The sequence below is a fragment of the Sciurus vulgaris genome (genome assembly GCF_902686455.1).
Source record: "Sciurus vulgaris genome assembly, chromosome: 5".
Taxonomy (NCBI): domain Eukaryota; kingdom Metazoa; phylum Chordata; class Mammalia; order Rodentia; family Sciuridae; genus Sciurus; species Sciurus vulgaris.
Window position 1 is genome coordinate 158,880,742 of NC_136465.1, and position 13,069 is coordinate 158,893,810.

At 39.2% G+C, this 13,069-nt stretch overlaps 1 protein-coding gene across 15 annotated transcripts in view; it reads right to left on the reverse strand.

Annotated features, from left to right (window-relative positions):
* ANKS1B (ankyrin repeat and sterile alpha motif domain containing 1B) overlaps positions 1-13,069 on the reverse strand; it is a 1,201,009-nt gene that overhangs the window by 37,513 nt on the left and 1,150,427 nt on the right. For all 15 annotated transcript variants that reach the window (XM_079141356.1, XM_079141354.1, XM_079141351.1 and 12 more), the window contains 2 exons: positions 9,262-9,390; positions 6,927-6,998 (listed from right to left, as the gene is read on the reverse strand). In XM_079141356.1, coding sequence (XP_078997482.1) covers positions 6,927-6,998; positions 9,262-9,390 — 201 coding nt within the window. The remainder of the gene's footprint in view (positions 1-6,926; positions 6,999-9,261; positions 9,391-13,069) is intronic.

Here is a 13,069-nt window from a genome sequence, read left to right on the forward strand (position 1 = left end):
TCAAAGGTTCAACCACTGAGCCACACCCGCAGCCCAGGTATCACTGTGATGGGCTGACAGATCTGGCTCGATGAGAATGTCATATGCCAGACTCTAAGGGAAATGACTAAACAGACTCCATTTTGCTGAGACTCCATGTTATGTAGGAAATAAGTTCCTCCCATGGGAACACCCTGCCTCTGTGCCCATCATCAGTTACTTAGTGTGACATGTTTAACAATACAGAATGATAATTCCTATGTAAAGAAACTTTGCTCTCTTTTGATTCCTATTGCTCCTAAACAAGGTACCATGTGAACAGTGATTGTCTGGATGTTAGTAACCATTCTTTAGTTTGTACCTAGGTAAGGGTCATTTTGACCCACTTCCCCCTCTGTTGATGTTCTCATGATGTTAATGTGTAATTTCGAATCATAGCAACAGACAATTATGATTGATGTGATTTTTGGTATAAGAACCCTACAACCCTGTGGTCAAGGCTGTTCTCCCAATAGCCATTTTTTGGGGCATTGTGTGAGACAGTCAGCTGGCCAGCTTAATAAAGACTCTCAAATTTGGACTTCTCAGTGGTGATTGGTCTGTTCTTAAGTCACGCCCCATAACAATCACTACTTGAATACGCACATACACACACAACATATATTTTTGGGCTTAGACCTGTATTCAGTGGCTTGTGCAGTATTTGGGAGAGAGTGAAAGATAAATTAAATGTATTTGATTCTTCCCTGAAATTTGAGCCACAGAGACAATAGTTTGCCTTTTTTTTTCCTCCTCCCAGCCTGGTTCCTAAGAAGTAATTCCTTAAGTTATTTCTGAAAATAAAAATCACTCACAGAAGGAATTTGTGTATAGATAGGAGAACAAGTCAGGATTTTAGTTTGAGCCTCTTCTAATGTTTAACATTCCCATCTAAAAAAGCGTTCATCTCATTTCCACCATTGTTTTTCTGAAAGCATAGAAAAAAGATTGTCTTCACACTTGAACTAAGGGATGGATTATTATTCAGAAATCTATATATCTGAAAATTCATAGTTTAGAAGTGCTTCCAGATTGAAAGTTTAAAGAACCAGACAAGTTCAGGGGAAGAGGCCCAATGAGAGGAGAGGAGACATTGCCTGTTCCCTTGGAAATGAAGGTTCCCAAGTCTCAGCACACTGGAAGATCTGCTCATTCCTGACTCAGAAACAACCTTGAAACATTTCCTCTCATACCAGGAAGGCAGATTCCCACCTTATCCTGATTAAAAGCAGATTTTTCTTTTTCTTTTTTTAAAGACAAATTTCCTTGACCACAAACACCTGTGAATAATACACTGCCAACTATGGGATTAGAGAAAGGAAGACGGCAGTGTTAAATTGAGTATATGGATCACCTCTCCCAGTAGCAGATGTTTCCAAATGGGGTATTTAAATTGATTAGGGAAGTGATGGAGTCCTGTATATTAATTCAGGGCTGGGGGTGTGGTGTGTGTAAGCCCAGGGGAGGCAATGCTGAGTGGGACCACCTGGCCAGAGCAAAACCTGATTTCACCAAACTCTGTATGTCTTGGAATCTTCAGAGTGGGAGTTATTAATACAAAACAACAACCCAGACCACTGAAAATCTAAAGCAATATGCTTTGTAAAATTCAATCCAGTGGACACATTATTAAAAGGAGGCAACTCCCAATCAATTTTGGGACAAATAACCTCCCCCAATTACAAAATTGCAAAATTACATATATCATCTTGTGAATAGTTCACTTGTTCATTATTTCCCTTCTTTTTGGCAATGGCCCTTTACATATGAAAATAAAAGAACAGTATTCCTAAGACTTGGGATACTCTCCTACATACTGTGTACCTAGCAAACCAGGATAGTGAATGGGACTCTGGTGCTTCAGAACTGGGGAAGAACAAATAAAATAATCCAAAGCAGCTAAGTCCATGAATTTACTCATTTTTAAGCCTCTGGAAGAGAAGCCAGTATGTTAGGGGACGGTTCTAAGCTAGGCACTCTACATACCTTACTTTGTCAATGTCATGACCACCTTGAAAGGGAGCTACTATAAAGCTGGTGATGAGGCTGTAATGCACACAGTCTCTGCTTTTAAGGCAGGGGTGGGGACGGGATGAGTAGCCAGGCATATCTATACAGTGTGACTTGAGCAATGGCAGAAAGAAGGTCCCCACCCCCCCAGGAATTGCTTGAGAAATGAAGACTGTGTCACTGAGCATGGATTTAGCTGGAAAACCCAATGAGTAACCATAAAAGGCAGAGCTAATGAATATGTTCAGGTAAGACAGATACCTTTTACCATTCTTCACACATCCCTAAAATGTGTTTTTAGATTTTTAATCTTAAATAGAAATATCTTTTAAGCTGTCATGATACAGGAAATAAGCAGCCAGGCTGCACTATACCAAGGAACAAAATAATTCATATAAATCATTCTACCTAAAGTATGCTTCATTATCAAAGCATACCTAATTCCAGGGTTGTACTGAAGACTCCAAGATAAAACAGAAATTGCAATTTACTAAATAAAAAATTATCAGGGCTTAATGCTAATTCCTATTGATTCTTCTTCACTAGACAGAATTCAGAAGACAATATTATTATTTAGAGTTTGAATCCAGGTAGGGGAAAAAACCTTAAGATAAACACCTGCATCCAAATGTTTGTATTTACAGCATCTCTATCATTGCCCAAATTTGGAAGTAATCAAGATGTAATGGTTGATACATAATATTATGCACTTGTTAAAACTCAAAAGAGTGCATAACACAAACAATGAACTCTAATGTAAACCGTGGACTTCAGTTAATAATCGTGTATCAATATTGGCCCATCATTGAGATAAAGGTACCACACTATTGCAAGTTGTTAGTAACAGAGGGAGTATATGGGTACTCTTTAATTTATGCCAAGATTTTCTTTAAATCTCAAACTGCTCTAAAAAGTAGAGGACTTTTAGGGAAGTGAACTACTCTGAATAATGATATAATGGCGGATACAGGCCACATCAAACTGCCCAAACTCACAGAATGCACAACACCAAGAGTGTTGACAGTGATGTAAACTATACACTTGGGAGGTTAAAAGGTGTGGCTGTAGGTTCAGCAGTTGTAACAAACACAACAATCTGGTGGAGTAGGATGACTGGAGGAGACTATGCATGTGCAAGGGCAAGGGACACAGGAAATCTCTCTGCCTTCCTCTCAAGTTTTCTGTACACCTAAAACCACTCCAAAAATACAACCTACTAATTGAAAAAATCTTAAGACAGTTTGAAGGGGAAAAAAAGACAGGTTAACCTGAGCTAATCAAGAGAGAGATGGTTTCTTGTTGTAGAATGGTGTGAATTAAACTCCATCTAACACAGTTTATTATGGTGTATTTTTAGTGGAAATAATATGTATAATAAAACACCAGGAAGTCAGTGAAAATTATCTTTATTTCAGAATTGAAGGGTCCTTAGAGATGAATGAATGGGTTTAGATAAACTAAGAAATTAACCAGTTGTGACTATCAAAGACTCCAAATGCTTCCAAGAAGGGAAAACTGCATTTGGTTTTTGCTGGAGCAAAAATGAATGTGTTAAAGTAAGTGTTATGAGGAACAACATCTTACAGATACTAAGGATGCAGTAAGGACTGTTGTGAAAATGCTGTTTATGTTCACACACTGGAAGGTACCCCAGATTACTAGATATGTGTGTGCTTATATGGTCTAATCGAGTCCTAATCTTATGGACTGAGGGTTCTCAAAGTTGGTTCTTAGGAAATATAAATGATCCATCTTTTCAGCTGCTTTAGAACTCTGGACAAGGTCTGCTCCACTGCACGATGGGGAAGTGCCTGGCTTCAAATCCTGAGGCTACTTCTTGCTGGTTGGGTGATGCTTGACTTTCCTTAGCCTTTGTTTCCCCATATGTAAAGTGGGGACAATGACCACATAGGTTGAACACCCCTGATCTGAGAACCTGAAATCTGTAAGGCTACCAAACTTGAACTTCTCTGAGGACCAACATGATGCCACAGGTGGAGAACTCCACACCTGACTTCATGTAATGGGTCAAAATGCAATCAAAATGCAGGTGTGCTAAGAATGGCACATAAAATCACCTTCGCTTATGTGCACAGGTGTGTATGAAACACAAATGAATTGAGCTTCAACTTGGGTCACTGATCTCATTATATATGTGACTATTCCAAAATCTGAAAAAATCTGAAATTTGAAAAACTCCCGGTCCCAAGCATTTTGGATATGGGATACACTTTCTACTCCACGGATGAGGGGAAATCATGTACGTAAGCCTCTTGTGCAGGCTGGGCATGTAAGTGTTAACTGCTATAAGCCCTAATAAACCGATTGTAGGAGAACTTGACTTCATGTCATTTTCAGGATCATCACTGACGATCCCCCTGGGCTGACAGCAAAGTGAGGAGACCTCTTTGGTTGTACTTCTACCACTCTGTGATAATTAAATGTTTACACGTTGTTTTCTTCCACGGAGAGCAGAAGCCTATTCTTAGTCATCTTTGTTAACAAAGTACATTTAAGAAAACATCTCACAAAATTCAGGAACCACACTGGTTTACTTTTTTAAATGGAAGGGAATTTTAATTCCAGCTAAACTGCATGCTGTTGAACTGGAAACTTCTTATTTTTTCAAATAAAAGAATAAATCAGGTAATTTAAATATAAAGTACTTTGACCTATTAGTAATAGTGCCTACCAACTTTTAAGACCAACTGTGTCCTAATGTATTTCCCACAGGGGGAACGTCACTGTACTGGGGGGATTTTAAGCTGAAATCCCACCACGCTGGAAGCAGAGAAAACAGCAACACTGGGTTCCCACTGAAAACTAGCTGCAAGTTGAGATCCACACCATTTGTAGCTGGCCAAGTTCTACGTCACAACACACTAATCCCAGTTAACAGATCAAATCTGCTTCTGGATTTGAAAGGCTCCTGGGAATGCACTGAATGCAACTTTAGCTACTGTATCAAGGACTCATCTATTTAATCAAAATGGAAAAAGAGGGTTTATGATATTCCGAAGCAATAAAGTTTCTATTTTCATGTAAACAATCTAAAATAAACACCAAGGGCAGCAAACCAGAAAAATGCCCCAAAGAATAGAAGAATGGCTTCTAAATAAATAGCTTTTTCTGAATTTCATTTTAAGCAACAGACAAGTATTTAACTAAATCATTCTCTACTGAGACTATTAAAATGGCTTTGCTATTGCTATCAGGATGTAATTTCAGATCCACTCAATTTCAAGAAATTGACTGAAACTCAAATCACAGATCTGGCATATTTTAAATGATGTTACAAGCACAAGGCAATATTTATGCTGATTAGAACACTGAAGTATCTGGACCCAGGTAATTTGGTTAATAGTACTAAGTCAGAGAGGCCAAATTGATTTCCTGGACATGTTCATGAATATCTCAGAAATCATTATGAGGTTTGATGATTGAAAATGGCTCCCATTTTCTCATTGTCCAGTGGTGACACAATTTCGGCAGATGTGTGTATACTTAGAATACAAGGTTCCCAGAATTATGAAACCAGGAAAACCCCTAAAGGCCATCCAATCTAATGTCATTTTCTAAGTAAGAAAACGGAGCTCAGAAAGATCCAGGGAGGCTTGAGTTCTGGAGTCAGACAGATCTGAATTCCAGTCCTAGGTTGGCAAGTTAGTTAGTAATAGTGCCTACCAACTTTTAAGACCTTGGGGGAGTCATTTAACCTCCCTGAGCCTCAGTTTCTTCATCTGTAAATGGGGTTAATAATTACACTGGGTCATACACATTGTGATTACCCAGTAAATGTTGGCAGCTATCACACTACTTTTGTGAATAAAAGTGACTCATATGGCAAGCAACCATCAACAAAACTTGAACTTTGAGTTTCATTAAATACAGCATCTACCAAACATGGGCAACCATTTCAGTCTTTCTGCTGTTAAATGAATCGAAATTTTTAATTGGTGATTACAGACTGAGGTCTCAATTTCATGAAGGTTCACATACACTTAGCTTTCCATGAACAAAGGATGTTACAAATTGACCTTCATAATTGTTTCAGCTCAATTATATGCTTTAAAAATATTTAGCACTAAAAGATGTTCAAATAAAACTAATGACAAAGTAGACTGGCCACAAATAAAAGTCAGAATTTACTCTCCAGTGATCTTAAATTTGACTTTGGTTAGCTGTTTTATTAAGTCCAGTATTCTTTATGTGTACTGCCAGATATCGCCATATCCTCTATGCACCTGGTATGGAAGAAGCTAGAATAAGGGGCACAGGACAATGGTGAACACGGGTGAGATCAGCTCTGGGCAAAGTAGATTTCTAGAAACTCACGAGCCACCAATCAGAGGCATCTGAATTGCCACTTCTGCCAACATTTACTACCATCAAACGGTTTATTCTACTCGGAGTTGAATGTTTTTCTTCTACTAAGAAAAAATGAATAATTAAGAAGACACAAATAGAATATTAGCTTTCTGTAACACGTTTGCAATACTTCGGCTTTGGATAATTTTTAGTTAATTGGTGGTCTTTTCGGGATTTATTCTCAGACTGTCAAGTGGGTGCGCTTAGAATATTTTCTTAAAATAAACTAAAGATCATTTTTCTCCTAATCTGGAGAATCATCAATGAGTATATAGTTAACTTAAATTCATTAAAAATAATTAAGAACAAATGTAATATGGTATAAAAATATTAGACATAAAATACAATGAGACAAGCCCAAGAATAAACATGAACAAAGCCAAAACACCTTTTTTTTTTCTAATGTAATACCGATGTGATTCAGCAGACCAACAGATGAAGAAAACAGTAATCTTGAAAGGTGGCAATTTGTATCCATACCCAGTATTTAGTGTTTCAGCTACTAGAAATAAAGAGTTTGGCAAACTTACCCGCATTTTTGCACAAGCATCTTGGGTTGATTCTGTCCCCCTGAGCTCTTTTATCAGCATAGAACCTAAATACTAAAATACAAAAAAGGAGTGATTTATGAAAAGGAGAGTTTAAATGTGAGTAACAATTAAAAAATAAATTGTGGAAGTGCTACTGGCTAGGCTTCCTGGCTATAAGTTGTTGATAACTTCAAAAAACTCACAGTAACTAATCTTTACAAATAAATGCATTCACAGAGAGAATGTCACAGAATTACCCATACATTCTGAAGGCTGTAAATTGCTCTTTATAATGAAACTGCATCATTTTCTAAAGATGCCATCTTTCAGAAGATCATATTTAACTGCAAAATGGGAGCATCTAAAAATGCTTCCCCCTCCCCTTTTTTTGAGGCAGCAATATCTGCAAAAATAACTCTCACTACTCTCCGTGTAATTACAGGGTTGTATGAGACAGCTGAGAAGCTGAGCAACAAGGCCCCCATTGGGCCTTATTGGGCGGCATAGGTAATTAACGGTAGGTTGTTCTTAGGCAGAGCTGCAGTTTGGGGACCTTCTCATTCACAGCTGTGTGCCTTGCGGTTGATCCACCTGAGGCCCGGATGGCAGGGGCTGGGGAGGAAGAACTCCATTTCCAGTTTCACAGCATAGTGGGCTGAGTCCTGGTGCAGAGTGACACTTGGGGGCTGGGTGGAGGTGGGGAATGATGAGACTGTCTCCTCCCAGGAACTGCCAGCCACTTTGCCATAAGGTGATGGGATCCAATACCACCTTGGTACCCAGCGTCACTCATTCTCCTGCTCTGGTTGGGGGCAAATAGTTTTGAGCAAACTGTCGATGCTGCCTGTTTACCACTGACCACTGACTCCTCACCAACCTTTTGAAAAATCAACAGGGTTCTTTCCTTTCATTATTTTTCCCTCCTATATGCCCGCCCTCGCCCCCCCCCCCCCCCCCGCTTAATGAGTTCTGCACATTTTAAAAAAAAGTGAATATTTAATTATTAATGTGAATATATTAAACTGTTTTATTTTATTTTAGATTTGAAGGACACTTCCTGACTTAACTGGAGATACCTGCTACAGTGCAGAAACAGGACTGGAACGGGGGTTGTGGACCAGGGAAGCCACTGACCCGACAAGGAGTAGCAGGGTCAAGGCCTTGAAGAGAGGTTTGTGCAGAAAGGCTCAGGGATTTGGGATCTGGGCTTTGGAGGAAACCATGTCAACCCTACAGTTTTGGACCCATTACTGTTGAAAGAAATCCAATGCTGCAGGTAAGAGAAAAGACAGCGCAAGGAAAAAGGGCCCTAATTACAATAAGATAACTAAGACGCCCACATCTTAATCAAATTAAGGAAAACGATCTTGGTGAAATTTTAATCTTTTCAGTTATCAGGCAAGTTTTCCCTAATTGAAACGTTTCTTTTAAGGAGAGGTAGTTTCAATGCGCTGCCGCGGATTTAGCCATTTTTTTTCTACTGTAGTCATGACAACCGCCACCTGCCCCAAAGCCTGCAGTCTCTTTTGAACATTCACCTATTTGTATTACTCACAATTCTCAGCTACGCATAACTATTCCCTTTGCTGTGAAAAATAGAAAAGGGAAAAACAGCAACAACAACAAACCTCAAATCAGCAGTATAATCCTGATGATGATGAAAGGAATGTGGTTTTGATACCCAGTGGTGGACCCAATGTTCAGGGAGCACTGGTGAGTGGGTGAAGATGCAGAGATGGGCCATATTCATACCCATTTCCATTCTAATTTTCTTATTTATATTTTGCATTGTTGGGGATGGAACCCAGGGCTTTGCACATGCTAGGCCAGTACTCTTCCAGTGAGCTACACCCCCAGCTCCTCCTCACTTCCTTTTTAAATTGAAAATTGAACTTCATCTCATTTTTTTTTTTTTTTTTTTTTGAACCCAGGGGTGCTCACTCAGTCACATCACCAGTCCTTTTAAAAATTTGAGGCAGGGTCTTGCTAAGTTGCTTAAGGCCTTGCTAAGTTGCTGAAGCTGGTTTTGAACTTTCCATCCTCCTGCCTCAGCCTTCCGAGCTCCTGAGATCACAGGCGCGTGCCACTGTGCCCTGTGATCTCATTTCTTTTGAGATATACACCTCTATAAGAAGAAGGCAGAACAGATTGTCAGCTTACAAGATCTAGTTAGTTGGACTTTATGTGTAGAATGCTACTTTAAAGAAAAGAGAAGGGAAAACCATTTAGGAATTTCACTGATGGACTCGTTCATTTTTCAATATCCATGTAAAGAAACCAGAAACACACCCTTTATCCCCACTTGTACCCAAATACTGGGCTCAGGGTAACTTACAAAAGCTTTGTAGTCACACGATTGGAAGATGAGCTTTTCTGGGTGATGCTGCCAGTATTGTACTGGAGTGGAGGCTGTGGCTTCATTTGGAGGTCGCAAGGTGATAGAAGGCTCTCCCCAGTCTCCTGTCTAAAAATGACATTTATTCTAGAGGCAATATGAACAGTAAGCAAAGTTCATTCCCTCTAGCTAGCCTGAGTTCACCTTACACATGTGTTTTACACGTGGAAAAACGTCTGGGTGTATTATGCATATGTAAATACTTTTATTGGTTATGATGCCTTTATATGTATTAGCATATTTCCCAAAGTTGAGTTCATTTTAGGGTGTGGAGAAGTTGGATTACTGTCTTCTGGAAGATACCCTAAGCTAAGTATTTTATAACATGAAGATATTAATGAATATTAAAATCTTAATGATACATTAATAAATGATTTATGAAGTCATAATGTTCTGATATAACAGAAAAGAACATACCATCTTTGAAAGAATTTTCTGTTTTTAAACTTGAATGAAATTTGTAGTCTGAATTGCTTTCACATTAGAATACACAGTTCCATAAATTTCAGTTCCCAAATATGACATGTACTCTACACTTTGAATAATTTTATGTCTCCAGAGAAAAGGTACTATAAGTATGATAGTAAACAAAATATTAAAAGAAAAAGTTCCTAGTGGTGATCAGTTTTTCTGATTGGAATTCAATTGTTTTACAGAGTGCTGCCATGATTGCCTGGGCTTACACTCAGCTACATCTTCAAGAAACCTCCACGCCAGTGCAGACTCAACACTTGAATGCCAAGTTTGCTCACATGCATGTGCTTGAGAAAGTGATTCACCAGCAGAAGCACCTTCACATAGGATGGTGCATCATGTATCAGAGGCCCAGTAGGATGCACCTCAAACAAACGAACATTCCACGGTTTCACTGATCACTTTCTTGGAGGTCAGCCTCAACCCGTTTTATGCCTCTGCGGTTTAGTATAAGCATTGATCAAGTCAAAGGCCTGTGTTGGCTGATCATTTCTGGGTTCCAATCTGGTTTACATGTCATACATGGAATATTTCTTATTCTTTTCCCTGGCAAAGATTCTGATGCTTCAAAATTCAATGCTTTGTTCTCAAAGGGACATAACTGAACTAACTATAGGCAGATTTCCAAAGCCATTCTCTTCTAACCTGAATTTGGCTAGCCTTATAGAATCTTCAGAAATCACTTTTCTCTGCTGTTAGAAGAGCGTAAAAAGGTCTCGTGAACTCTAAAACCAAATAAAACCTTGGTTAGAGACCAAGTTCCACAGAAGTATTAGCAAATGGGTTGACACGTTGTGGGATTTCTTTTTCTTTTTTGGTACTAGGGATTGAACCCAGGGGTGCTTTACCACTGAGCTAGATCCCCAGCCCTATTAATTTTTTATTTTGAGACAGGTTCTCACTAAACTGCGAAGTATCTCATTAAGTTGCTGAGGCCGGCCTTAAACTTTGATCCTCCTGCCTCAGTCTCCTCAATCTTTGGGATTATAGGCATGTATCACTGTACCCAGCTCTGTGGGATTTCTTAAGGAGTCTGGGACAAGAATACAAAGTCTGAATGTATGTTTTGGGAGAGAAAGGCAGTTCATAGTCTTCATTAAATTCTTTGACAGGATCTAGCATTGTCAAAGAACCACAGTCCTCCAGGAATGGCTCATATTGGGTGTGTGGTGTGGGGAAGAGGTCTAGGTTCCAATTTTCTCTGTGCAGTTTGGACTTACACTGGGTGGAATATGAGATAGCAAACAAAGGAAGCGCAAAGCAAAAGCTTTGCTTTCTGGAAATTATTAAGTAGCTTTGAAAACTGAGAAGAAAAATTCTAGAATCCTTCAGGAATGCATGGCTCATTTGTAGAAGTAGAGAGACTGAGCTGGATTTTGTGCTGGAGGTGGATTAATTCTGGTCTGAGGAAGAGTCACACTAGTGTGGTGCTGTCTCCTTGGCATCTCAATGGAGCACGTGACCAGGGAGAACTCCTCCAGCTCTTCACTCTTTTCTGAGCTACTCTCCACGTTTGTTTGGTCTAGTCGCTAAGTTACCTGTATACGGCTTAATCTTTCTATTCCCTGTCTGTTGATATTTTAAAGACTTAACCTATAATTTTAGCTTGAGCATTTCTGTGTGCTTAATGACCTATCCCTGACTCATTCTTAAAATTTTCTCTTTATGGTTATATGGACTTTTAATTATTAAAAACAATAAGTGACTGCAATTAATCTCAGTGTTAAGTTTTGTTTTTCTGGCTTTCTATTTTGATTTTTTCCTTTCCTCTTATAAATGTCTGGATCCTCATTAACACTCCAGTCTTCATTTCGACAGACTAATTTATTCTTAAAAAACTCATATAAACTTAAAAATGGAGGGTATGTGGATTTCATTATTATTTTGAAGCTGAGTGTAATAAGCTTTAAATGAAAAGAGCTTACAACTCTGGAAACATTGCAGCTCAGAGTTCTTAAATAACAGTTCTCCCCAAATCTAGCAAATCATCTTCTAATCTCCCCCATTAACCCCGCCCCCCCCATAAAGCAACAACAACATAGCAAACAGGTATTGTACACTGAAGTCACAGGCGACACTATTAACAGAACGACAGTTTGCACACAACTCTGTGGAATGATACGAAAGGAGGATCTGGATGACATCAAAAGATACTTCGAATCAGGGTCTGCTGATGTGACAACTCAAACCAAGCAACAGGTCTTCACATTAGCCCTATTTTGATTTAGCTGAGGTTCACCTTGGCCGAGCTCAACAGGCAGGTTTCAAAAAAGCCTGAACAGACATGGCAGGAGCTGCGCGTACCAAGAGTTGCAGGGAAATGGGTGGGAATAGGGCTTGGGGTGGAAGTGGGTGCAGTGAAGCTAGGGGTATGGGGGCGTTTCACAGGTTAGTACATTAAGCATGCAAATCATATGCAAACTCATTCTCTAATTGTTCATTTAACTCACGCACTTTCATAATTAAGTTTTAATGTGAGTTCCATTTACTTCAAGCAGAACTACAGCCAAATGCTGATCCAAATATTAACATCATCCACAAAAGTTGCAGCAGCCATTTTGGGTCTGAAAAGCTCCAGCACAGTCACCTTGTGTTTGGAATCGAGATCTTTCATTTGATACCCACTTGAAGAAATGAGTGGCGCATCCATTTAGTTGTTTAGACAGCGCCATTGTCTGCTCTCCTCACCCCACTTTGTCCAAAAATCACAAATCACCTGCTTTGAATCCAGAGTGATCTGATAGGACATTCCCAAGATACTAGCACAGGAGATAATTATGGGAGGGAGAAATATAATCCTTGCTTTATTTTCTTTTTGGTCTTGAAATATTGTTCCAGTCCATATTTTAAAATTTCCTACAGGGACTGAATCGACTTTTCTGGAAATAGACACGGAGTTTTGTCATCCTTAGCGCTATTTCCAGAAATTCATTTTCAGAGGGAAAGTGTTCTTAGGATTGAATTTATAAGAAAATAAATTTTTCTTCCTGGGAATCCATCATTTTCTCTTTTCAAAAAAGAAATCTTAGATCTATGAATATTTAGAAGATTTAACATGTAGATGTTGGTTTTTCTCTTTGGAATTAACCTAATGGCAATGGAGGGACTCCAACAACTGGACTTAACATCACACTCTTGTAAAGGACAGGAATGACCTTGGCCTTGGCTGGAATTCAGCTTTACCTGGTTGGCTGCCAGGAAAGACAAAAGAGTTCAGAGACCAGGTGTGCTTAGGCCTCAACCCTCCTGGAGGTGGAAATACGGCAGGAATGAG